This window comes from Vigna angularis, chromosome 9 (genome assembly GCF_016808095.1).
Source record: "Vigna angularis cultivar LongXiaoDou No.4 chromosome 9, ASM1680809v1, whole genome shotgun sequence".
Classification (NCBI taxonomy): domain Eukaryota; kingdom Viridiplantae; phylum Streptophyta; class Magnoliopsida; order Fabales; family Fabaceae; genus Vigna; species Vigna angularis.
Genome location: NC_068978.1, coordinates 29552213 through 29579919, shown reverse-complemented (window position 1 = coordinate 29579919; position 27707 = coordinate 29552213). Strand labels below are relative to the sequence as shown.

General features: G+C 29.4%; 3 protein-coding genes and 1 long non-coding RNA gene across 4 annotated transcripts; all 4 read right to left on the bottom strand.

The window, feature by feature from the left end:
• Nucleotides 1-355: 355 nt before the first annotated feature.
• On the bottom strand, nucleotides 356-3591 carry LOC128193973 (uncharacterized). The gene is made up of 2 exons (XR_008245180.1): nucleotides 3056-3591; nucleotides 356-609 (listed from the first exon to the last, which is right to left on the bottom strand). It is a non-coding gene; the product is annotated as an uncharacterized LOC128193973 (long non-coding RNA).
• A 1272-nt stretch (nucleotides 3592-4863) lies between these two features.
• LOC108347718 (2-alkenal reductase (NADP(+)-dependent)) lies at nucleotides 4864-8643 on the bottom strand. Its single transcript, XM_017587138.2, has 5 exons — nucleotides 8310-8643; nucleotides 6678-6855; nucleotides 6002-6168; nucleotides 5466-5548; nucleotides 4864-5337 (listed from the first exon to the last, which is right to left on the bottom strand). The coding sequence occupies exons 1-5, from the start codon at nucleotides 8532-8534 to the stop codon at nucleotides 4959-4961; spliced, it is 1032 nt and encodes a 343-aa protein (XP_017442627.1). The 5' UTR covers nucleotides 8535-8643; the 3' UTR covers nucleotides 4864-4958.
• Nucleotides 8644-14367: 5724 nt separating this feature from the next.
• Nucleotides 14368-17558, bottom strand: LOC108347719 (2-alkenal reductase (NADP(+)-dependent)). Its single transcript, XM_017587139.2, has 5 exons — nucleotides 17195-17558; nucleotides 15822-15999; nucleotides 15481-15647; nucleotides 14974-15056; nucleotides 14368-14879 (listed from the first exon to the last, which is right to left on the bottom strand). Exons 1-5 carry the CDS (start codon nucleotides 17417-17419, stop codon nucleotides 14501-14503), a joined length of 1032 nt encoding a protein of 343 aa, XP_017442628.1. The 5' UTR covers nucleotides 17420-17558; the 3' UTR covers nucleotides 14368-14500.
• A 5103-nt stretch (nucleotides 17559-22661) lies between these two features.
• LOC108346928 (2-alkenal reductase (NADP(+)-dependent)-like) lies at nucleotides 22662-24958 on the bottom strand. The gene is made up of 5 exons (XM_017585997.2): nucleotides 24601-24958; nucleotides 24045-24222; nucleotides 23688-23854; nucleotides 23202-23284; nucleotides 22662-23109 (listed from the first exon to the last, which is right to left on the bottom strand). Exons 1-5 carry the CDS (start codon nucleotides 24820-24822, stop codon nucleotides 22731-22733), a joined length of 1029 nt encoding a protein of 342 aa, XP_017441486.1. The 5' UTR covers nucleotides 24823-24958; the 3' UTR covers nucleotides 22662-22730.
• Nucleotides 24959-27707: the final 2749 nt, after the last annotated feature.

Genomic DNA, 27707 nt, shown 5'->3' with positions numbered 1-27707 from the left:
GTTGACTAAAAAGACTAGGAGTGGTGCGAATACTCATCTAGTCTAAGATAACATGAGGTTATTCGTTGATTGAGAAGACTAAGAGTGGTGCGAATATTCATCCAGTCTAAGGTAACAAGAAGTTATTCGCTGACTAAGAAAACCAAGAGTGGTGCGAATTGTAACACCCCCAATTTTAATTTCATAAAAATGTGTAGAAATTTAAAATTTTCACAATCATGAATAAAATCATTTTATTTTAATTGATTAATATCTACACAGGACATTTCTTTCATCTTACACGTCATGGTTATTCAATATTTACAATCTAGAGATTTATTATGAAAGAATACGACTACAAGACGATTCCAATTCATACATTAAATATACATGTCTCTTATAAATTTTCCAAAGAAATAAAACTTTTACAATTTCAATATATAAATTATCCAAATTCATCACCAACGTAAAAAGTTTAATACGTTCCTTTACATAAATTGGATAAACTTTAAATGAACTCCTATATTCTCCAATCCCTCTCTCGTCACCCTTATAATTCCTGCAATGTCTGTGTTCCTATTTGAGCTTCCATATAACATATGTTATACAATCATTGTATAATTACATACACTAACACGCAAACACACAAGTATGGGTGAGCTAAGAAAATCAATTAACATACAATTCAAATTCTACTAATTTATAATCATGTGGTAAAATTACTAATTAAACCGTTAATTCATATCAAACCATTTGACAACCTAGAATCCATTCAAAACAACCATGATTCATTATTTCCAAAAATCATGATTCATTATTCCCAACAACCATGATTCATTATTTACAACAACTAACTAATCAAACTTAACAATATATTTTACAACACAACAACTTAATCAAATTAAACATTCATTCTAAATTCATATTTTTTTTTAAGGCATACCAAATTAACTATAACTACAAAACAGCCTTCAATAATCTAATAAAATATTGCTTAACTCAAATTAAAACAACAGTTTAGTACATTAACAGGTTCATACGTCTTTATATAATTAAAATATTTTAACCATGTAGTTAATACTTTTAATCCCAAACAATTTTCTAATACTTAATATAATATCCTAATAACTAAAATTGGAAAAGTTTATTACAAGTTATTTAATATATATATATATATATATATATATATATATATATATATATATATATATATATATATATATATATATTAGTATAATATTTTAAATATTCCACTAGAAAAGTTTAAGGAACTTTATCATATATATTACATTATAATATTATATACCCAAAGTCTTAAACAACATACTTAAACAAAACACGTCTTGGCATGTTGTATAATATATAACATAATAATTATAACATATAATAACCTAATGATGTACCGATCATGACCAACATATCATAATATATATAGTCTTTCTAGATTTTGTTTATAATATAAGAATTTTCAATCTATGAAATACACTGGACGAACAAAAGGAAATGAGATACAACAAGATACTAACGGCCCTACCACTTAATTCAATACTTCAATTTTAAACTCAACCAATGCCTTATGATTCAAACCACTCAATATATAAAAAAATATATATTGCACCATCACATGAGAACTTTGTAATATAATATTAAAACATATGTTGGACTGAAAATTGTCCAAAATCCCAACACTTGTCCTAATTTCTCCAAATTCGCGTTTTCTATGACCTTCTCCAATAAGCCATTGAATGAAAAGAAAATGTTAATTGCTTTTGCTCTAAATAAATATTTAGTCGAGGTTTAAAGTTATTAACGGTACAAATATCAACAACCAACACAAGCTTTAAACAACTTAACTCAAAGCTCAAGTGTGTTAAAAGATTTGGAGAGATATTAACAGCCCAACAACTGTGCAAACATTAACATTCTGATGCAAATATTTCAACAAAACAGCGAGGTTTTTATGTAGTTTATACAACCAAGACAACAAGGTATTTTCTGCATAATTTTATAGCAAGACAACAAGGTATTTAAATAGTTTATATACAAAGACACTGAGATATTTCTGAAAAAATTTTATAGCAGGACAGCACGGTATTTAGGTAGTTTGCATTTCCTAAACCAGATTTACCAACTAGTCACATTCATTCAGCCACAAAGTGTAATTCCTTAAGATAACTCTTTAATTTAATTAAGTTCAATCACTTTAGACTCATTTCCAATTCCTATATTCCTTCAAAACAGTAACCTGTAACTCTAAATACACTTAAACAATACATTGTATTACATCATGCGTACATTATATCTATTTTACTCATTCATGCAAATTTCTCAACGTTTGATCATCAAGAAATGTAAATCGTGTGCACAACCATTCTAAGAGTGAGATTCTCTTATGTTTGGACCAGTTATTTCAAGTTAAATAGAATATGAATTACATACCCAACAATTTCTAAGTATGTAATTATCTCATTTACATTGCATTGTTTAAAATTAAGGAAGAAGAAACTCATTTATCATACTAACAAAACATATATATAACCAACTCTAAAACCAAGTCACAATAACAAACAGAGCACGACTTCCTCCCCTTTATTTCCATTTATACCTATTGCGGAGATAATTACATACCCATTATTTCTGTTACAATTTATATAATTAAGATTACACGACCATCAGCCCCCTTAGAGTATTAGATGTTTAGTTCATTAACGTTATACTGGTTCTGATACACTGATCCAAGTGAATCATCAATGAAAAGTCATATTATGCACAATAACTCAACTCTAACCTAAACTTACCCCACTGAATTCCCGTCGGGTAAATAACCCCATTGTAGCAACCGAAAACAACATATAGACATTAAATCACAGATTTATATACCTTGTTTTCACATGGTAAGTATATCATCTTAAAAAAAATATATATGCACATGTTATTGCTCAATATGCAATTCAGACCCATCATTCAAGTATCAAACACAAGCAATCCGAAACACCATTTATTCCTGAATCAAAATTGCAAGTATGCACACAGGAAAACACTGTTAAATATCTAGAAGCAGTTTAGTTCCCCATACCTGTTCCTCCTCTTTACGGTAACCCTTGGTTCGAACATTATGTATCTTGCTCTCCCAGTCCTGTGTTCTCTCTTTGACTCGCAAACTGATTCTCTTAGTGCCTCACACTAACCACCGATCTTACTCGGATTCAACATTTGGTGCTCTCCCTCGCACAAAAAAATAAAAAAAAAAACTAAGCCTTCAATCTTCATTGCTCACTGTTCTAGGGTTTGGTCCGAGAAAGAGGAAAAAACCCAAATTTGAAGAAGAAAAACAATTGGGTCAAAAGAACTTTTGATTCTAAAGAAGAAACAAAGAAAAATAATTGAAGGAGAAGAAGAATGAAGATGGGTGAGTTTCTCTCTCTCTGGTCTTCTCTCTTCCCTCTCAAAAACGCTCCCCCCCCTTTTTCTACCAGTCCTCCTTTTTATTTTTATTTCTTGAAACCTCCAAAAAAATACATTTTTAAGAAAATATGTAAAAGTTAGCCCACTTGAAGGTTCGAAGGCGCATCCATCAAGCTATGCATACACAATTAACACATACACCACAAGACCAAGCTGAATTTATTGATATATTGACCATATAATAAATATATAAAGTATATAAATTCACACATTTCAAATATTAACTTACTATTTATTATTTTATTTATTTTTTTTTTCTTAGTTCTTACACGAATACTCACTTGTAATCTTGTTAAAGATTATAGTGAAACCCTTTGTAGAGGAGACTGAACGTAACTCATTTGGAGTGAACTAGTATAAAAATATTTGTGCAATTGTTGTTGACCTTTTGTCTAAACGTTTTTCTTATAAAACTTGCAACTGCATTTTGTTTTCTACATATAAGAAACTTTTGCACTAAACGATTCTTATTCAACTAAGGAAGTTCTTATAAACACTATAGTATACCCTCTGAATAGCACGTTAAAAACAACTATGATTCAGAATCATTTACAAGGTCGAGGTACTTCATTGTGCACATGAATGAAGCCATAGGACCTGTTTAGACAAGTAATAATTTAAAAATATCAGTTTTGAAAGACTCTATGACATCGATTTTACAGAAACTTGAAGCCATAGGTCTTGTTCAAACAAGTAATAATTTAAAACTGTTAATTTTGAAAGACTCTATAACATCTATTATGCAAAAAAATTGAAGTCATAAGTCCAATTTAGTTGAATAAATAAAAAATAAGCATCAGTTTTTGAAATATTTTAAAAATTGACAGAACTTTAGACTTTGGTTAGTCAAACAACTAAAACAAAATCGAAATATGACTTTCGTTAATCATGTAACCAAAGTTATATATCCGTTTTAGATAAATAAATAAAAAGGCACAATTGTTTTTGAAATATTTTGAAATTTTAACAAATTTTTAGACTTTAGTTTTTTATTAACCCAAATCAAAAGATATATATGATTTTGATTCTTTGAAAATCGAAACCTATATATCTATAAAATTTATAAAAATGTCGTGTTATTTTATACTGTGTTTTTATCAAAACCGAAACCTATTATGATAATTTTGTACTAATGTCTTAATCTATTAGTTAATCATTAAGAAAATAATTATCACAGAAGTATCGGTTTTATATACTTATATAAATTTTAATTGACCAAATATTATTTTAACATTTTAAACATTATTAGAACACCATAAGGATCAGCATATATTTGTAAATATATAGTCTTTTATCAGCAAAATATACTTGTAAATATAAAACAGATTAGAAATAGCAAAGCTGCATAAACTAGAATTTACTAATCACAGAATGCCACTCATACAGTAATCAAATACTATGAACAAAAAGGGAAGCTGATACAATATAACATAAAAACTAGATTCACTGGCCAAAAGAAAACAAAAAGTTCAGAACTAAAGATCAGATGCTACAATGTTTCTACTTATAGAATTTTACTCACGAGCCACAACCACCACTTGTTTGCCGACATTGCGACCACTAAAGAGGCCAACCAATGCTGCAGGGCCATTCTCAAGACCCTCAGCAATGTCTTCCACATACACAACCTTCCCTTCTCTAATATGAGGCAAAACAAACTCCAAGAATTTGGAATATGAATGGTAGAAATCATTTACAATAAACCCTTCCATTTTAATCCTCTTAAATATGAGATGTGCTAAATTTGTTACACCTTCTGGTTGAGCAAGATTGTACTGTGAGATCATTCCACAAACAGGTATTCGACTATGGAGTCTCATATTTGGGAGTACTGCATCAAGTGTCTTCCCCCCAACATTCTCAAAGTATATGTCAATGCCTTCTCCAAAGTACCTGATTTTCAAATTCACCACTCACTACTATTGCTTCTGATATCAGCTACACTAACTTCTAACATTTTCTTTATGGAAACAAACAATATAAACTCAAATTTCTCTGTAAGGATAATGTTGCATACTAACCTTTTCAAAGCTGCATCGAGGTCTGGCTCCTCCTTGTAGTTAAAAGCTTCATCAAATCCTAACTTATTCTTCAGCAGATCCACCTGGTTGCAAGCCACATTCATTTTAGTGCATGAATTTCTAACCTTGTTCATCATACTGCTTTACAACAATGTTTCCGATTAAAAAGGTTTCACCATCAATGCTTTCTGAAACAATTCTCTTCATGAATCTCTTTTACTGATGAAAACAAAACACCTTTTTCAAGTATAAAATATATTTTCAGAGTGAAAATTATAAATAATAATAGTAATAACTTGCATTGACTGAAACAAACTTCATGTACTTTAGTTTCTCCAACAATCTAGAAAAATCACAGAAGTATGCAACATGCCTAAATGATTTATAATTGAAAGAAAAGGATTTCGTTGTTGTTGTAATTAGGCTAATTGAAAATAATTGTCTGTTAAACAATACAATGAATACCTAAATGTTATGAAACTAATAATAATTTATATAGAAACATCTAATAATAATAATAATAATTGAACAAATACCTTCTCTTTGCTTCCAGCACTTCCAACAACATAACAACCGCTCAACTTGGCAAATTGGCCAACAAGTTGACCAACAGCACCAGAGGCAGCTGAAACAAAAACATTTTCTCCTTTTTTTGGAGAACCTATTTCGAAGAAACCAACATAAGCAGTCATCCCAGGCATACCTGTGACCAGAAAATAAAAGGTTATGGGTCAAAAGGCCCGACAAAATGATAAAATCATGCAAGAACATCCATAAGCTTCCGTACAAGCTTGCTGAGATTCATTCAGAGAAGAAAATAAGATGGGTAAAAAGGCTCAACTAAGTTATATTATAAAACCTTGCCATATCATAAGCTTGCATGCAAACTTGATAAGATTCATTCAGGTGAAACAGAATGTGCATGCAGATTCAGACATGAATAAGTATCTGACATGGCTACGTGTCAAGACCATTATTTAGAAGTGTACCACTTCTTAGGTAAAAATATGAGAGGAAAGATGTGGCTGTAATGTAACAAACAAATATACATATGTAATGAATAAAGGATTAATTTCAACATAACTTTGATTGAACATTGAAAATGCAAGCAAAAGCATTGTAGGAAAAAGTAGCTGGATAACCTCCTCCAATTTTTAATGTGCATCACTCACTAAGATGAAAATAAATTGAAATTGTTGAATATATACGTACCAAGAATTCCAGTGTAGTAGGAAAGTGGGACATCAGTGTGCTCAATTTTGAAACATATTTGAGATGGGGAGATAAAGCTATACTCTTCCCATTTGGTAATTCCCCAAACCAAATCACCTTTCTTATAATCTGGATGTCCAGATTCCAACACTTTAGACACTCCATAACCTGTCAATGGCTGCAATATTGTTCATTACATAAGTTATCAGCCACATTTATTTTAACTTAAGACTACCTCTGTTATTGATGTTTTAGGTTTTCTCTTTTCTATACTTAAAAAATATCCATTTAGTTTCTAGATACATGATTTCAATATTTGTTTATTTTTTATAAATATTTTTTTAGTATTTATAAATATATTTTTTATCCTCTAAGATATAAATTTATAAAATTGGAAAGAGATTAGAAATAGTATTCAAAGACTACAAGTATCTTTTAAATATATAAATAAAAAACAAATTTACTTACATATATAAACCAAAAGTATGAGTATAATGTATTTGGAGTAGCTTCTCCATAAACATTTTGAAAGGAAAAAAATTCTTAAAAAAATAAGTAAAAAAAGATAATTAATAAGTTAACGTTTGTTTTTACACGAATTAGAAATACAAATTAAAAAAAATTGGGAAATAATTTAAAAAAATGATTTCATTACATGTCTAAAAGGATATATAAAGAGTAATTATTCATGTCTAAGATTATCTTCTCATTGTACATTGGATTACCTCTAAAAGTTATGGATAACCTTTTTTAACCTTTCGGTGGTGGTTAAAAAATTAATTTGAAACAAAATTATCTAAAAAATTACCTTTTCAAATACATGTTAATCTTAAAGTATACATTCAAATAAAATTATATTCTAAAATATTAATACAGATATCTATTTAAAAATAAATAAAATAAATCATAAATTTAGATAAAAATTAATCCCTAAAAATAACTTTAATTTCATAAACCTAAACCAAAACCATAAATCAATAAAATAAAATCTTAGCGCAATTTTTTAATTATCAACGTTTCTCTAATCTTTGCTAACTTAATTTTTAAAAAATATAAATATAAATTGTTAAAATTAGTATACTAAAATCTAATTAAATTATATACACATACATATTTAGATATTTAATATTAACGTGTAATAAATAAAACCATCAAACCAAAATATTTGAATCCAGTCATACCAAAGAAAAGGTTCAGACCAGGTTACAAATACAAATTCTTTTACAATGAACAAAAACTATCTGACCAACAAAATGTTAAATCATATTTATTTTTTTAATTCTTCAACTAATTATGTTCTGTATGAAAAGCTTGAAGTTATCTCACAAACACTAAAAGATGAAAAACTTCGTAAGAAGATTGAAATGTGAAGAAACATTGAAATTTAGATCTAATTCCATCTCAAAACATTAGCTCAATCATTATTATAATTATTGTACGAAAAGGTTGAAAGTAAAAGATAAAGCAACATTAAAAGATGAAAAACTTTAAAAGATTGAAATGCAGGTAACATTTTGAATGCATTTTCGTATTACATAAACTTTTAATTCTTAATCATAACATTTTCAGAAGTAGAACAGTGTTAAAATGTAGAAAAGAAGTGCAGTGCTGGAAAAAAGTTTGATGACTCACAGCATCAGGTGTGTAGTGATGATATACATCAATGGCTTCCATCTTGATCATCAGGACTCTCATGACAGGGTCGCAAGAGAGGTAGAGGTTCTTCACAATCACCTTATCGGAACCTTCTGGAAGCTTCAATTTGATCCTTCCTTCCACAATTTTCATGTCTGATTCCTTCGGAAAACCAACCACATAGTCTCTTAGAACCACTCGCTTGTTCCTCACTTCCGCCATTGGAATTTGCCGGTACAGTGATAAGCTTTGTGAGTGCGTCGGTTATGGAGTCTCTTTGCTCTTCGCGCTGCTTCCAGTATTAGAAGCACTTATAGAGGGAAATGATTAGGGAGAAGATGGGAAAATCAAACGCTACTCTTCTGTTAGATCCTTATCACAATTTTTTATTTTATTTTTTTATTGAAAATATATTTTTCTCCTGTCCCAGTTTTTATTTTTTGTTTAATTAACAGTATTATGAAAGGGATTTAAAAATAAAAAAATGGAAATAATAATTATTTGTTTATGAGATTTAAAACTAGAGTTACATCCATTTGTATTTATTTGACACTAAAGATAAAATGATTATAAAAAAATAAATTTTTATATTTTTAAAAAGAAAAAGAAAAATAAAAAAATAGTAATATAAAAAAGTTATATGTCTGTCAAAGTCTCTTTTGGTTTCAAAACGTAAAGTATTCTATATTAAATTTAATTTTTTTAATATAATTTTAATATTTATTAAAAAGAGTTACTGTGATTTTTTTATTATATCAACAATAACCCATACTTTTATATATAAAGATAACCCATACTTTTATATATAAAGATTTCTCCTTTTAGTATTTATATTTGTTTTCTAATTTCACTCTTTAAATAAATCTTGTAAATTAAAATAATTATTTTATTAATTTTATTTTTTAAGTAATAATATTTTTAATTTATCTAATACTTTTTTTAAAACTTATATTATTTTGTAATAATAAAACTACTAACAAAATAAGTAAATATTTAAAACAAAATTACAAAAATTAGTTTAATTTTACAATATAATAATAGTTTTACTATTTTTTATTGTAAAAAAAAAGTATAAAGATACATCACATGCAATTTTACTAAGAATATTAAAATATAATAATATTACGCACACTTTTTCTTTTAAAAACAAAAACATATCATTCTATTAAATCATAATTCTCTACCATAACAATAATCTAATGAGAAAAACACTATATTAAAAAAAACAGTAAACCTAAAAATATTGAAAATAAAAGATATATTAAGCCAATTTAAATTAAATTTAATTTAATTTAAAAAATATTAAAAAAGTAAGAACTGGTCATGATGCACGTTGGTACTCGTCTTCAATTATTCCTCACTGTGAAGATTCAAACAAAACTTTGGTAGCCATACAAATGTAACAAACTTTGTGGTGCTAAAAACGGTTGAAAAAACTTTGTGATTCTCATTTTCCATTCACTTTAAAATATCTTTATAGTGATTTCTGACGAAATTAAATGCAATACGTTAAGCTTTTTCAATTTTAAAAAAATTCTGCATGACAAATAGCTTTCTGGAGTAAGAAACCCTTTCTTCTAACTTACACGTGCAACTTATGTTAAACGAGTTAAACCTTTAAAATTGTGGTATACTCCCTGAAAATAAGGAAAAATTAAATAAGTGTATTAAATTTTAAGAAGAAAAAAATGTTAGGATAAAAATGAAAAAAGTTTGTACATCTATGCTTGACAATTATTACTATAAATTGTTTTTTTTAGCAAATAGTTATTGTACTGTATGGCCCGAATGACCGTACTATTATTCTATAACGAGACCAACCAGACGACCGTGATGAGCGGAACGAAGTCAAGCAGTGATTGAACGTGATAGAAGTCCTCACACAAGACCCGACAACCATGAGTAAAACGTCTGAGCTAAAGTCAATAATCAGATCTTTCTGCAAAGTTTAAGGTAAATGGTAATTAGGGGCATTGAGCTGAAATTGGGCCATGATTAAGATTTCAACTATAAATACAGGTCAAAGGTAAGAAGTAGGTGTTTGCATTTATTGCACATTTATTACTGTTACATTGAAATATCGTACAGACAGTCGACTGACTTAAGTATCGAATAACTTTTGACAGGTACACCTTCAGAAAGTGGAACGAAGAAGAATGTTAGAAGAGCATTTACAGAATGACCTCCCAAAAGAAATTGTGAAGGTGTTAGTGACTTGACCTCACACCCGAAACAATTACTTTTTTTAAAAAACATATTTATACTTGGTGTAGAATCTTTGAAACTATCCCAGCATTTATAGTTTGATTTTTTTTTCTTATAAAAACTTCATTACATTTTCGTATTTTTATTGCTTGAAATAAAAATTAGTTTCTATTTGACATGTAAAATTGATAAAGGTATATGTTATTTATTTCTTACCTAAGCATTTATTTGAAGAAGAAGAAATTCAACCCCTTTGGTTATAAGTTTGTTCATTTTTATCGTTTTTCATATAACACAATTCTTATAATAAAATAAAATAATAAAAATGTCTGTTAATAATTAAATCGACTAATTAAGTTGTATAAAAAAAAAGCAAAAGAAAGGTATTTGCAAGTTGATTTTTAATATAAATTGATTCTGTATTTATTTTTTTTAAAAAAATATTTGTTAAATTGGTGGAAGATATGTGCACAATAATAATGTAACTTTATTTGTGAGGGAGATTCTCTAAAAGTCTACCATCACACAAATATGAATTTGTTCTTATAAGATTGAGAACACTCTTTAAAAAGATTTCATACAGTCGTTTCAAAAATTTGAGGTAACTTCTCAAAAAGAAGGAATGTACTTCCAACTTCACGCTCAAGATCCTCGTTTCTTCAAGATTGAAAAGTGGTGTGTTTATAAAAGACACTCTCATGTCTAAGTTAGCCGAGTACGTCAGATAACACTTAATATTATAATAATGAATGTATACTATTTACCTCAATGATTGTACTATTTATAGGATAATTATGACATTTGTGAGACCTCACTTATATGGGTCCAATGGCCCATTTACCTCATGAGTCAGTTGTTTGATTTAAATTATGCTAACTTATAGAGTAATACGCCATTAGTTTTGTTAGTTCGAAAAGTAGTTGGACGACTGACTTATGTCCAGGTAGTGGTGGTCATACAGGTCGGCTTGTGGCCGAATAAAAGTGTCAGAAAGTTCACTATTAGCCCTGAAAGGCGACACATGGTTCTGATAGGCAACACATAGTCCTAGTAAACAATACATAACTCTCAATAGGTGACATATAGTCCTGATAGGCAACACCTAACTCTCGATAGGTGCCCCTAGCTCTAAGTAAGTGATACATGGCTCTCGGTAGGCGACACATAACTCTCAGTAGACGACACTTGGTTTTGGTAGTCGACACTTGCTTTTGGTAGTCGACACTTGGTAGGAGACACCTAGCTTTGGTAAGCGATACCTAGCTCTAGTAGTCGACGCCTTGTAGGCGACACCTAGCTTATTAATTGTTTTTGACATCACCAACTCGAAACAATTATTTTGTTTTCAACATCATTGACACATGATACTTCGTCTTTATAGGAAAAGAAACTTTGCAGTAGATTCCACGAACACTACGTTGAACATTCTTCCTCCGTCGGGAGGGTTCTTCCTCCATCGAGCGTTGATGACGGAGCATCAACGACGATAAGTCTTTGTAGTAGATTCCAGTTTTGCTATGAGAAACCATGATCAATCCTAAATTTCTTGCGTCTCGAAGCTCGAACATGCACTCTCATTCTCAATTTGATTTTCATAAACACTAATTTAGTTATGTTTTGATTTCAAATTTCAGAAACCCTTTTTTCTAACTTTTTAATTAAACATTTTCCACCTGCATATGCCACGTCATTAAGTTATTCCAGTTCACACTGACAAGTCATCTGAAAGTTAACCCCGTTAACCCAATTTAACGACAGGGAGCCAATTGCTTCAATTTTTCACTTTTAGAAACCAAATTGAGAAAAAAAAGAAAGCAACCTATTTGAGAAAACGCAACATAAATAGGGACTACGAGAATGATTAAACCTTCATTTTATGAATCATATACAAAGGTAACCACTTTTGTATGTAAAAATGTATATACAAAATATTTATATACAAAAATGCCTATACAAAGGCATTTAATGTATTTTATTGAATCATGTTTTAAGAAGTTTTCTTTCTTGTTTTTGTTGTGAAAACAGAGTGTCTTAAAAAAATATCTTTTCAATGTGATCCTTCTTTTGAATGCAAAACTCACACAAAAGGTTATCGTTATTTCTCATTTTGTTGGTGATTCGCTCCACAAACATATGTAGTTGATCTTGCAAAGGAGGGAAATCCAAAATGGTCTAGCAATTCCTTCTTGACTTCCTTCTTTAATCAAGGAGCTTCCTTCACAAGCAAAGGAGCTTCATCCGCTAGGCATATGATTCCTCCAAGCCTCATGGAGTTTTTGATCCTATTCCCCACCTATAAATAGGTGTTTCTAATTTCCTTCAAAAGACACCTTGACTCACTATCTTTTTTTTTCGCCACTCCTTTTATCTTGAGTTCTTTGCTCTTACGAGCTTGCTTACTAGTCCTTGTTGCGAGTTCCTATTATATTTGGGGGCTTACACACAACACACCGCAAATAAGTTCTTAAAGGCAATGATCATCCATGCTCCAAGAAATTGATCTTGTTCGTATTCTTGTCGACATTTTACAACAATCTTAAGGACTTTTGTCTGACAGTATGAATATCGACAACAAATCTACACTGAAGAAACCAAATGATGTTTCTACAACATAGTGTACTTTTGTGATACCTTTCCTAGATGTTTTGAAAATTGAAGTTTTCACTAGTAAAAAACTCTAATGTTGGTAGGAACACTTGCATACCTTGTTAGACATGTATGGAGTTGCTTTCGCTCTTACCCCTTCCTAATATGACTTTAATACTTTTATAAAACAAATTGAAGATTTATGAATAAGGTATGTTGTCACACCTTGCTTAATGCATTATTTAACCATATGTTCGTTTTGTATTTCTTCTATAAAGAAACAAAAGATATTTAAGATTCTCTTATTCTTAAATACACTATTAAATATGTCATTAAACGAAGGTTTGTTATAAAAAACTATTGTTGGGAGATGATCGAGGATAAAAACATCAAGATTAAGCTGAACAAATGCCACAAACTGCTTAAAGATATTAAAGTAGAGATCATAGCCCTACCCTCAAGAAGGATGAAACTTGCTTTGTCTGTGGGAAGCCGAGCCAACATGCATCTCAATGTAGACATAGGGTCAAGATTTTGACAATCCTCCTTAGAAAAATATAATTGAAAGGAAGATATAATTGCTTTAGTCATTTCACAAGTGAACCTTATGACCAATGTGAACAAATGGATGATAGATTCTACGGCTACCCAACACATTTGTGAAAGTGCATTTTTCTCTTATCTAGTGTGAGGGATGGAGAAAAACAAGTTTATCTCGATAATTTCAGGATAACCTTTGTTCTACGAAAAGGAAAAGTTGTTTTAAAACTCACATTTGAAAAGACTCTGATTTTAAACAATGTGCTACATGTGACATCTATTGGAGTTAATTTAGTCTCTCTAGTATGATTAATAAAATTTAAAGTTAAAGTGTCATTTGAATCTATAAAATTGTTATGACAAAGAATGATGTGTTTACAAAATAGGATACTACTTCAGAAGACCAATAAAACTCCCGATAAGTCGTGGAAAGGTTTTCAATCTAAAATAAATTCTAAAACTTATAATATCATGTTTTTAGCCTATGTGATAAATTTCGTATTTTGGTCAACAATTACAATAGTGTCATGTTTCTATGTAAGTGTGAATTTGATTCAAGTATTATAATGTCCCACTAAGTTCTTTAAACTTTTTTCACGAATCTAAAAACTGAAAACCAAACGAGAAATGTGTACTTACAAGATGTAATTTGATTAACCAAATACTGTTTTAACATTATGAGAATAGATATGAAACACTAGGAGGTTCAATATATCTGAAAACATACAACAGATTAGAAGTAACAAAGTTGCATAAACTAGAGATTTTATTAATCACAAAAATACAACATAACATTACAGAAAATTGAAAATTCAGAAGGAAAGCTTAAATGGTACAGTGTTTCTATTTATATAATTTTACTCATGAGCAACAACAACCACTTGTTTACCAACATTGCGACCACTAAAGAGGCCAACCAAAGCAGCAGGGCCATTCTCAAGACCCTCAACAATGTCTTCCACATACACAACCTTCCCATCTCTTATAAGAGGAAGGACAAAGTCCAAAAATTTGGGATATGAATGGAAGAAATCAGTTATAAGAAAACCTTCCATTTTAACCCTCTGAAATATGAGATATGCCAAATTTGTTACACCTTCTGGTTGAGCAAGATTGTACTGTGAGATCATTCCACAAACAGGTATTCGACCATGGAGTCTCATATTTGGGAGTACTGCATCAAGTGTCTTCCCCCCAACATTCTCAAAGTATATATCAATGCCTTCTGGAAAGTATCTGATGTGGACATTGATATGCAGTAATCATCAACATTTATTGCATGAACAGATTTATTCAGAATTTCTCTATCACAAATCTGTTAAATCCTAACCTTTTCAAAGTTGCATTGAGGTCAGACTCTTCTTTGTAGTTAAAAGCTTCATCAAATCCTAATTTATTCTTCAACAGATCCACCTGGTTGCAAGACATTCATTTTAGTGAATGAATCTCTAGCCTTGTTCATCATACTGCTTTACAACAATGCTTTCTGAAGCAATTCTCTTCATGAGTTTCTTTTACTGATGAAAACAAAACACCCTTTTGAAGTGTAAAATATATTTTCTGAGTGAAAATTCTAATACTCAGCATAAATAATAATATCTTGCATTGACAGATGGAACAAACTTCATGTACTTCAATTTCTGCAACAATCTAGAAAAACCAGAAAAGTCTGCAACATGCCTCAAGGATTGCAATGCCAGAGGGTTTATAATTGAATGAAAAGGCTGTGGTTGTTGTTGTAATTAGGCTAATTGAACAATACGATGAATATCCTAAATGTTTTGAAGCTAATAATCATTTGTATAGGAACATCTAAGAAAAACATTTGTACAAATACCTTCTCCTTGGTTCCAGCACTTCCAACAACATAACAACCACTCAACTTGGCAAATTGGCCAACAAGGTGACCAACAGCACCAGAGGCAGCTGAAACAAAAACATTGTCACCTTTTTTGGGAGAACTTATATCAAAGAAACCACCATAAGCAGTCAATCCTGGCATACCTGTTATCAGAAAATAAAATGTTATGGGTCAAAAGACACAGCAAAATTATATAAAACCATGGTAGAACATCAATAAGCTTGCTGAGATTCATTCAATTTTATGAATGATACTGTCATCAGCTGCATCATTCACTAAGAATGAAAGTAAATTGAAACTGTTGAGAAGATACATACCAAGAATTCCAGTGTAGTAGGAAAGTGGGACATCAGTGTGTGCAATTTTGAAACATATCTGAGATGAGGAGACAAAGCTATACTCTTCCCATTTGGTAAATCCCCAAACTAAATCACCTTTCTTATAATCTGAATGTGCAGATTCTACCACTTTAGACACACCATATCCTGACAATGGCTGCAATAGTTTTCATAACACAAGTTATCAGCCACATATATTTTAAGTTCATACTACCTCTGCTATGGATGTTTAAGCTTTTTTTTTCTTCTGTACATTAAAATTATTCTTAGTTTCTACTCACATCATTTCAATACTTTTGTATTTATTATAAGTATATTTTTACTTCTTTTATTTTATAAATATAATTTTTATTTTTTAAATTTTTATAAAAATAAATTTTAAAATGAAAAAGGATAAATAGTCAAATATATTTAGTTTTTAATATAAAAAAAAAATAATAGAAAATTGTAAAAAAAAACAAAATATTATTGTTTCTGAATTACAAATTAAATCACCTTTAATAATGCTTAAACACTTTCGACCCATGAATTAAAGGAGTCAATTCAATTTAACTACATTTAAAAAGACTAAAATTTAATGATAATCCATTTTAACAAATGTGTTCAATCAAAATTATTATACTACACAGTTGCATCCTCTTTATAAAAATATTATCCTCCACCCTCAATAAATGTAATTTTTCACTCAATAACTCCAAAGTACTGGAAGATGTTTAGCATTATTGAAACTTTGTTTCTACATCCTCCATTCTTAGATACTATTCTTATATTAAAGAGGTAAAATTTAAACAAAATGGGCATCATTCATTCATCCTCCATCTTCCATTTGTTATATATGAGTATGTGTGATTATTTTTCTTTATTGATAATAAAAATAATAAAATTATTATTTTTATTATTATTATATTTATAAAATTAAATATAAATAATTTAATATATTTTATTTATGAGTAAAGATATTTTAACACACCTAAATATTTTATATTTTGACATTATCCTTACTTATTTTTTATTCTCTTCTTTCTTGAAACAAATAAAAGTTTACACTTTTTTAATTATTTTACCTTTGTAATCTATATTAAATGAATATAAAAGTATATTATAGTATCTTACTCTTTATTTATAGATTTAATGTCTCGATAGATTTTTATTTTTGTCCAGAATCTCAAATAAATTTTTTTCTTTTTTTTTTGTGTTTTAATTAAGATCTATTTAAAATTTTAGACGAAAATAGAAAAGCACCGAATAATTAATCTTATTTATATTACATGTAAAGTGTGAGAAACCCAAAAAGGTGGAAACTAAACATTTCTTGGACAGTGTGAAAATGCAGAAAGAAATTGAAAACTCACAGAAGAAGGTGTGTAGTGATGATGCACATCTAAGCTTTCCACCTTGTTCATCAGGATTCTCATGTAAGGGTCACAAGAGAGGTACAGATTTTTTAGAAGCACATCATTGGAACCTTCTGGAACCTTCAATCTGATTCTTCCTTCAACAGTGTTCATGTCTGATTCCTTCGGAAAACCAACCACATGGTCTCTCAGAACCACTTTCTTGTTCCTCACTTCTGCCATTCAAATTCTTAGAAACTATGGCAAGCTTTGTCGGTCGCTTTATGGAATGTTGACTTTTACTTCCAGCGTTTGTGGAGGAAATGATCAGGGAGAAGATGGGAATTGGAATGCTAATTCTTTCTAATATGACATAAAGCTTTCTCAAGTTGATTTCTTCATGTGTGTGTGTGTATATATATATATATATATATATATATATATATATATATATATATATATATATATATATATATATATATATATATATATATATATATATATATATATATATATATATATATATATATATATATATATATATATATATATATATATATATATATATATATATATATATATATTTAATTTTTTAGATTTATTTTAATATTTTAAAATATGTTTTTAAAGATTCATTATTTGTTGTAGTTGATATGAGTAATATTTAGTTTGTTTCTAAATTCAAATTGGTATGAAATAAAATAAATATGAAAATATTTTGTTTTGTTTTATTTTTGTTTTAAATTACTAAAATATTTTATTCCAAAATTTACGTAATTATAATTTTTTCAAGAATATTAAATTAAAAAAAATATTTTTTTAGTGTTAAATAATTAAGAATGTTATTTTTAAAATTATTTGATAAATATTTGAATTGAAGGTATACTCCACAATCAAAAATTCAAATTGTTATTTAATTTTTGTGCTTAAATTTGATTATCTTAAAAAGCATGAAACAAAAAGTTGTAATTGCTTTTCTTAACTTTTTAGTGTGACATTTTTTTATGAAGGTTTATTTTATGGAGAGAACATGAAACATAATATTTTAACTACACTATCTTATGCTGTTGTTTAATCAAATTTGAAGTTTGAACCAGAGCAGTGAAATTAGTTTCATTTATATGAACATAATATATTAATGAAAATAATATATTTAAATAAGGGCCTCAGGAACTAAGTTTAAAATTTTAAAAATTTGGGATTAGAATGAAAAATTTAGTGACTTACGATTGATCCAGGAGTATAATACTAAAAATAGGCTAATTTTAGGAACTTATAAAATTAAACTAAAAATATCGAAGACCTTATATGATTTTTTTTCTTCCAAATTTCATATACTAATACAACAAAAAGATACTACTTTAGAACCTAAAATCACTATTTACTCTTATTAATGATAATTATATTTGAATGGATTTAAAATTATTATGAGTGATAAATATATCCATCAAAGCAAATAAAATATTCATTGAAGCTAGTTAGCAATTTAGAACGTCTATGACAACTACAACGAACAATTTTTTAACAAATAATTACATTGTTTACAACAAAATTATATACTCGGTCTATCATCTATGAATTATCCAAAATTTATCGTTTCAAACATTTTTTTTTCTTAAAAAGTTTTCGTTACATTTTGTTATTTTTATTGTTTGAAATAAAACTATTTGCAATTTTATATGTAATTAAATTCGGTATATATTTCTGCTCTTTATTTATTGCGTGAGCATTTATTAGAAGAAGAAGAAATCAACCCCTTCAAAGTTTTACCGTTTTTCATATGAAAACTATTCTCAAAATAAAATAATAAGAAATATATTTTAATAATCAAATCAATTAATTAAGTTGTATAAAAACCAAAGAAAAGGTTATTTACAAATCTTGAAAAATTGGTAATATAAATTAATTTTGTATTTCCTCTTAATAAAAATGTGTTCACTTGATGAAAAATGTGAGATAAATGATTATGTAATTTTATCTTTTGGAAAAGTTTATCATCTATATATAATAAACCAAGGTAGCAAGCTGTTGTAGAAAAAAACTTATCATATTAATTATAGTGTCCGTACTCTAGAAGATGAACTACAGTATGTCTACTTAATGCTTATAATTACTTGTACGAAAGGTCAATAGGCCAAAATTAATAATAATAAAAATATATATTAGTCTATATAACTATATAAAAAAGATATGATAATTTTATCCTGATTATTTCTTTTACAATAAATTGGTAACTAAGAGAAGAAAATATTTATAAATTGGCATTGATCTTGATAAAATAGACATATAACAACTTATAAAATAGTTTTTAATGTCTTTGTAGAGACATGAAAGAAGAAAGAAGAAGAAGAAAGTAATTGGATTAATTTAGAGCAAAAGTATCTCAAGATTAGAAAACATCATTAAGCTTAAGAAAAAATCAATTTTAAAGCTGCAACTTACTATGTACAAAATGGTGCTTGGTGCATGTCCACTACCATCAAGCGTTACGAGTATCTAATTGTTATGTTATTTACATTTTATTTTAAGCACAAAATAATCCTAATATACTTGTTAATTTATCTATTTTATATAGATAAAATTTGGATAAACTCTAAACTTAGTATACAGTTCTTTGTGATTTCGGATAAGAGGTGATATTGTAGTCATTTATATGGTTGACTCACAGCTCATTGAATTGTAAACCAAATCTTAAGTTATACTTGTGAACCATCTAGAGAGCCTGTACTTTTGAATTAGTGAATTGAAAATAAATTTTCTTCAGTGACATGGAGAAAGAAATCTATATGGAATAACTTGAACTCAAACAAGCTCAAAGACAATAGTATATAAAATTTGATTTTCATAATAGATCATGAGTATGATAAAATTTTTCTAATCTATAAAAAATTTCAAGAAGTCTACTTCTAGTTTTGTGATGACAGGAGAGCAATGTTATGACAATCCAAATTACAAAAGTATATTGTTTTGTCTTCTACAAAGAAAATATATTATTGTTATAGAAATTGATAAAGAGCTATTGTGAATGCAAAAAATGCTACAAGAATTAAGAATATCACAAGAAAAATAGTTTTTGTATTGTGATAATAAAACTACAAGACAAGAAGAAGGACGTTAGAAAAACTAAAGTCTATAACATTGATTATCTTGCTTCAGATGATGAAGGGACTATGAAGAAAAATGAAGCAAATTCAAGTTTGGATGCTTCAGATGAAGAGACATCTCAATTGAAGTTGGATAAGAGATGAATGTTGGTAAAGGTGATGTTATTACACCTATGGATGATTTAGAGGTTCCTCCCATTATTGATTATGACGAAGGTCATGGAGGAAAGATCATTGGTGAAAATGAAGGTCATGTGGAGGAGGACGATGATTATGTAACATTTAATATGAACGATTTTTTTGGATAGTTTGTTTATATAAGTGTTTACTATGCATGATCATTTTATGAATTATGAACCTATTTTAGTTGTGCTATGTATTGAATCTTACTACTTAAGACTTATTATTATGTATGAGTTACTTTTATCATTTATATTACGTTTAATGATACATCTATTTATGAATATAATTTTTCATATACTTGTAACTTTCATGAGTCGAGTTACGATTTTTATTTCCTTTTCTATCATTGAGTTTCATATTATTGGTCAATATTGTAGTTGTATCTAACGTTATCATTGTTAATGAAGATGATTATATTAACTCACATCCCAAGAATATAAGTTATTGACTTTGTTGCATCATTTATGTTACACCATACCATGATTTCTTCACATCTTAGACTATTCTTGTATAAAATCGAGTTGTCTTGTAAGATCTAGTATGTCCTTTGCTATATGAGATAACCGAGATGTTCCTTTGAAATCCTTAGATAAACCAGAAAGGGGTGAGTACATGCAAACATTTTGATGCTCAAGTCAATCAATGTGATCTAGGTAACTCAATTAAAGTGAATTGATTTCAAGATACCTTTTACATGGAAACAAATCACTTTTATATACCTGGTTGGGATGACCCTTATTAATCATGTCATACTATTTTAGGAAGCTTTAGATCTTCCAATAAATGCTAATAAATGTCTTATCGTATCGGTAGGTAGGTTCATTGTCATGCTGTCGAAGTTGACATGATATTGGTAATTTTGAACTAGTATGATCACTGGTCTTACATAACTGCTATGGTTATGGCTAAGATGACCTCAATACTATACAATAAATAAACTATTTGAGATTTTGGGCATGTGAAGATGTGAAATCTAAGCAAGAATGGTGGCAATGTTGAAATTTAGCCAAAGACTAATACTAATTGCAAGATGCATTTGAAGAATGTTAGACGATATATGCTTCAACTTGATTTCTATATAGGTACTTGACGAGAGATGTTTATCATAATTCTTTTGATGGTGATAAATAGAAGGGCATTAAAAGGACACTGGTGGTAGAAAAAAAGAGAAGTGAAATGAATGGCTTGGTCGCTTGAGTGAACAGGACCTTCCAACCCTTGTAAGTCAAGGGTTGCAATTTGTTAGAGGAACACCTCTTAGAACTTGTTTTGATAGTCTTGTTATGCAATATAGAGTTCCTTTTTGTATCTATCCTCTACTTAGAAGACAACATATCTTGGATTTAATTCATGTTTATACAACATATGCTAAATCAATTAGTAGTTGTTCTTATTTTGTCTTTTTTATTGATGACTATTCTAGAAATGTTTGAGCTTTTGTTTTGAAATTCAAAAGCTAAGTACTTGACGTGTTCAAACATTTACATACAAGTGTCAAAGGAGAAAGAAACAGTGTATTGAAATGTGTTAGAGCACATAACGATGGTAAATACATGGTCATTGTAAGGAGCATGACATCAAACTTGAGAGGACTATTTCAAAACACCTGAACACAATGTGGTTGTAGAGAGAATGACTAGCACAGGGAGAATTATATGTCTGATGAAAAATTGCCTAAAGTTTTCTAGGATGAGACATTGAGAATTGTAATGGACTTGATTTTCCTTTCCATTATTCATTCATCTTGATGATGATATATATCCTTGAGAAAGTGAGAAAAGGAAAATATATTTTTCATAGTCATTTAAGGGTATTCGACTTCAAAGAATTTGTTCACTTTCTTACGGACAAAAAGATCTAAACTAGATGGAAAGTCTATATGGTGGTATCAAACTAATGATTCATCTTGTAGCTAACTCAGAACAGTTCGCGAGTGAAAAATCCTAGATTGTGGATTCCTTGTATCGAAAGACCCAATCAAATTCATAATTATAATAAATCTCATTTTTTCATCAACTAATGATAAAGATAAATTATGCTAACACTGAAGCAAGTCCTTGAAAAATGATAAATACTTAATAATGTCAACTTGTAAAGATTAGGCGTCCATTTGCTAATAGTTTCAAAGCAAAATCAACATCATACAGTAATTACTCTAAGCAGAATGGAAGTTTATTGCATAGACCATTAAAACAAGATTCAATATCCAAGTGAAAATTGAAAATTCAGAAGTAAAGCTTAGAGAATAAGAATGTATTTACACAATTTTACTCAGGAACAACACTAATCACTTGTTTTCCGACATTGCGACCACTGAAGAGGCCAACGAAGGCTGCAGGGCCATTCTCAAGACCCTCAGCAATGTCTTCCACATACACAACCTTCCCTTCTCTAATATGAGGCAGCACAAATTCTAAGAATTTGGGATATAAATGGTAGAAATCATATACAATAAACCCTTCCATTTTAATCCTCTTAAATATGAGATGTGCCAAATTTGTTACACCTTCTGGTTGAGCAAGATTGTACTGTGAGATCATTCCACAAACAGGTATTCGACCATGGGGTCTCATATTTGGGAGTACTGCATCAAGTGTCTTCCCCCCAACATTCTCAAAGTAAATATCAATGCCTTCTGGAAAGTATCTGATGTGTACATTGATATGCAGTAATCATCAACATCTATTGCATGAACATATTTACTCAAAATTTCTATCACAAATCTGTTAAATCCTAACCTTTTCAAAGTTGCTTTGAGGTCAGACTCTTCTTTGTAGTTAAAAGCTTCATCAAATCCTAATTTATTCTTCAACAGATCCACCTGGTTGCAAGATATTCATTTTAGTGCATGAATTTCTAGCCTTGTTCATCATACTGCTTTACATCAATGCTTTCTGAAGCAATTCTCCTCATGAGTTTCTTTTACTGATGAAAACAAAACACCTTTTTGAAGTATAAAATATATTTTCTGAGTGAAATTTATAATACTAAGCATAAATAATAAACTTCATGTACTTTAAATTCTACAACAATCTAGAAAAATCAGGAAAGTATACAACATGCCTCAGGTTGCAGTGCCAGAGAATCTATAATTTGGTGGTTGTTGTTGTAAATACGCTAATTGAAAATAGTTGTCTGTTCAACAATAAAATGAATATCCTAAATGTTTTGAAGCTCATAATGATTTATATGGGATCATCTAACAAAAACAATTGAAGAAATACCTTCTCTTTGCTTCCAGCACTTCCAACCACATAGCAACCACTCAACTTGGCAAATTGGCCAACAAGCTGACCAACAGCACCAGAGGCAGCTGAAACAAAAACATTTTCTCCTCTTTTGGGAGACCCAAATTCAAAGAAACCACCATAAGCAGTCAATCCTGGCATACCTGTGATCAGAAAGTAAAAAGCTATGGGTCAAAAGGCACAACAAAATTATAGAAAACCATGCAAGAACATCAATAAGCTTGCATGCAAGATTGCTGAGATTCATTCAATTTTATGAATGGAGATCACACTGACATCACTTGCATCATTCACTAGGAATGAAAACAAATTGAAATTGTTGAATATACATACCAAGAATTCCAGTATAGTAGGAGAGTGGGACATCAGTGTGCTCAATTTTGAAACGTATTTGAGATGAAGGTATCAAACTATACTCTTCCCATTTAGTAGGCCCCCAAACTAAATCACCTTTCTTATACTCTGGATGTCCAGATTCCACCACTTGAGACACACCATTTCCTGCCAATGGCTGCAATCACTCAGCAGTTACCACCCACCTTTATATATGAACAATTACTCTTAAACTTGATCTCTAGAAACTCTATTAAATTCTTTAAAAGCTACTTTTAGGTTATGCAAAAACTATTCTTTATTCATTTTGTTTTTAGTTTTATTTACATTTTTAAAATAAAAATAAAAAAGAGAATTTTTTTCTAGCATTTTGTTCAAAAACATAATTCTAAAGACTTAAATAAAATTCTAAAGTATGGAAGAGATTTGTTTAAAGTTTGGTTAGTTTTAAGAATTAAAAGCACAGAAAGATATAATTGAGAAACTGGAGTTATGAATTGAACATGATAATAGTAAGATAAGAGTAAAGATGGTGTGGTGAAGAAGAGTGAGTTACAGAGTGAAGCGTGAAGGTGCCAAATCCGACATAATTGTTCTTGGCCATGAGGAGCCGCAGGTACGGATCACATGAGAGGTAGAGATTTTTGAGGAGCACATCAGAGGAACCTTCTGGAACCTTCAATGTTATGGTTCCTTGGACAATGTTCATGTCTGATTCTTTTGGAAAACAAACGGCATAGTTCTTCAGAACCACTTGCTTGTTCCTCACTTCTGCCATCTCAAAGGTTTATGATGTTTGTGTAGTTTTGAGAGTTTTGAATAGGCAATGGAGGATTAGGGAACAAAGGGCAGAATGATGGGCAACTGGGTCATGGTCTTATAGTGGTGAGGAATGAATGATGCATAAAGCTGCAAACTTTCAGACCATTTTCACTTTTAGAATAATTTAGATAACGGTAATGTGATACATTTTTATATTTTAATACATAAGATAAAGATAAAATAATTATAAAAGTACAATTTTTTTTATTTTTAAAAAAGATAAAAAAAAATATAAAAGATAAATATAAAAGATTTAAGTGTATAAAAAAAATATTTTTTAATAATTTAAGTGATGATTGTTTAATGTAGTAATTTTGAGCATTTTCCATTTCTACTTTCTTCTTTCTACTTAATTTAATTTCTTATGTTCGTTTTATGTTTTCTCCTTAATTTCATTTCTTATCTTTTGTTTTATGTAATATAATGGGTTCTTATGTAAAAATAGATTTGATAAAATTTTGTGTTTCTTTTAATAAATTTGAATATGAAAGTAAATGAATTTTGATAAAGTTTGAAAAGATTTATAATGATATGGTTAATGTGATATATAATAAAAATTTAATAGAAAGTAAATAAAGATTTTTTTTAAATATTATTCTAATTTTGTAAAAGAAATTAATAATAATTTTTAGGTTTAATAAGTTTGGAGGTCCCTATATTTGCGGGTTCGTTTCAATTGGGTCCTCTAATTTTGGAAGTGATCAATTGGGTCCTTAATTTGGTCAATTTGATTCAATGATAGCATTTTCGTTAAATGCAGTTAACGACGTTAACTTTTTTAACAGGTGGCAAGCTGAGGCATCCATGTGGCACCGTTTGAGCTGTATAGGTGATTTTTAACATTTTTAATTGTTAAATATATTAATAAATGAAAATATAATTAGAAATTATTAAACATATTAAATTATTAAACATATTAAAGTAATGTTTCCTATTTTGGGGTAGCTTTTGTCAGAGAAATTGGGGCAATCTGCGAACTTAGGGTTCGTTGTTGGAAAGGACATTGTGCTGCATTTGGGAAGCATCGCTTTTGCATGAGAAATTAGTTAGACATAAGCTTTCGTTGTATAAAATTGTAGTGATCTATCGATGATTTTGACTTGAAGCAGGTAATTTTTGGCGGTGAATCACGTGGAAGAGTTTCGCGAAGGTCGTTGGAGGTGTAGCACGTGTCCAGGTTAGTAAATGTTTACTTCTTTGTATATTTTTGACAATGATGCATGGTCAGTCGTGGTCCCCCATGTTCGAAGTGGTGTGGTAGTGTGTTATTTATGTTGTTCTTGAAATTGCTGTTGAAAGTGGTCCCCCATGTTTGAAGTGCCGTAGTAGACCCTAATTGTTGTTGTGCTTCATATTGGTGTTGCAATGTGGTCCTGTAAGACTCATGAAAAATATATATTTTAATAAATAGAAGTAAGTTTTAGCGTTATTATTAGTAATAATAATGAATAGAAAAATATAAATAAGTTTTATTTTAGTTAATTATCCAAAATATTTAATTACGGGTGTGTAAAACGTGTTAAGAAAATGAATATTTTTAATCCTCGAAAATGCATAAAACAAGATTACATAGTGTTGTTCGCATTATATTGTCAGCAAAAAAGATAATGGCCTAGTGGTAGGTGCATGTGGAAAGGGTAACTGAGACCCTGTGTTCGATTCCCACTGTTTTCACATTTTTGGTTGGTGGGTATGTGGGTCCCATATCTTGCATGAAAGAGAGAAAATATTGTGGTGCACGTAAAATCTGCAGAGGAGAAGTTTTCTCTTCTTTGGTTTTAGTTTTCTTAACTCCTTCCTTGCATGGTACATGAATAGGAAATGTGATGGTAAGTTTAAATTTTTTTATGCCTTTGTTACTTAAGAGAAGTTAGAGTTATTTGTTTTCTTCTTTTTTTTTCTAAATTGTATTATATACTCTTGGTTGGTATAAGGTTATTTTTGGGGTTACATAAATTTGTAGAAGAAATATTGGCACCTTTGTTTGGTATTATTACTCCTTATTTTCCTTATTGTTTGGTGCATTTTTGGTTGATATGGAATATTAACTCTTTGGCCAAGACTTTTGGGTATCTTGAGAGGGGTTCATTTGTCTCATTAGTCATCCTAAGGTATTCATTCTAGCCTTTAAAAGCACCTTTGCACACATGAAAGTGGGGGGAGAAAGAACATATTTTTATTATCATAAGTGAAGTGAGAGTGAGAAGTAGAAGACTAGAGGAACAAGAGTGGAGGAGTTTTAACATCAAAGAACCCATTGGAAGATTCTCTACATTTAAGAGGTAAGGGGGGGCTACTTTTCTTTGTTTATATTTGATGGGAATAAGTATATGCATGTAAGGGGGAGTGACCATGAAAAATGTTAGTTGTTGTAGGTAAGGGGTATATCTATGGAGTATGATAGCATGAGGTAATGGTGTTAGTTTCATCTTTAAAATGCATGGGTATACATTTTATGAAGAGTTGGGGTATACCTTTGATATATGTGCATGTGTATAACTTTGATATTGGGTTGGGGTATACTTTGATATATGTTTTATTTGGGGTATAGCTTAATATATATGTTGCATGGGGTATAACTTTGATATGTTTAATGCATGGGGTATAACTTTATTAAATGTTTTGCATGTGTATAGCTTTATATTGGGTATAAGTTTTATGAAGGGTTGGGGTACACTTTATATATATATATTTTGTAAGGGGAGCTAATCCTTCTTGTATATGATTTTTATCTATGTTATGATAATGAATATGAGTTATGAGTATGTTAAAATTTTGGTAATGGTAGTTATCTATTCACTTATATAAATTTAGTTTTTATGATTATAATTTTCTTATTTT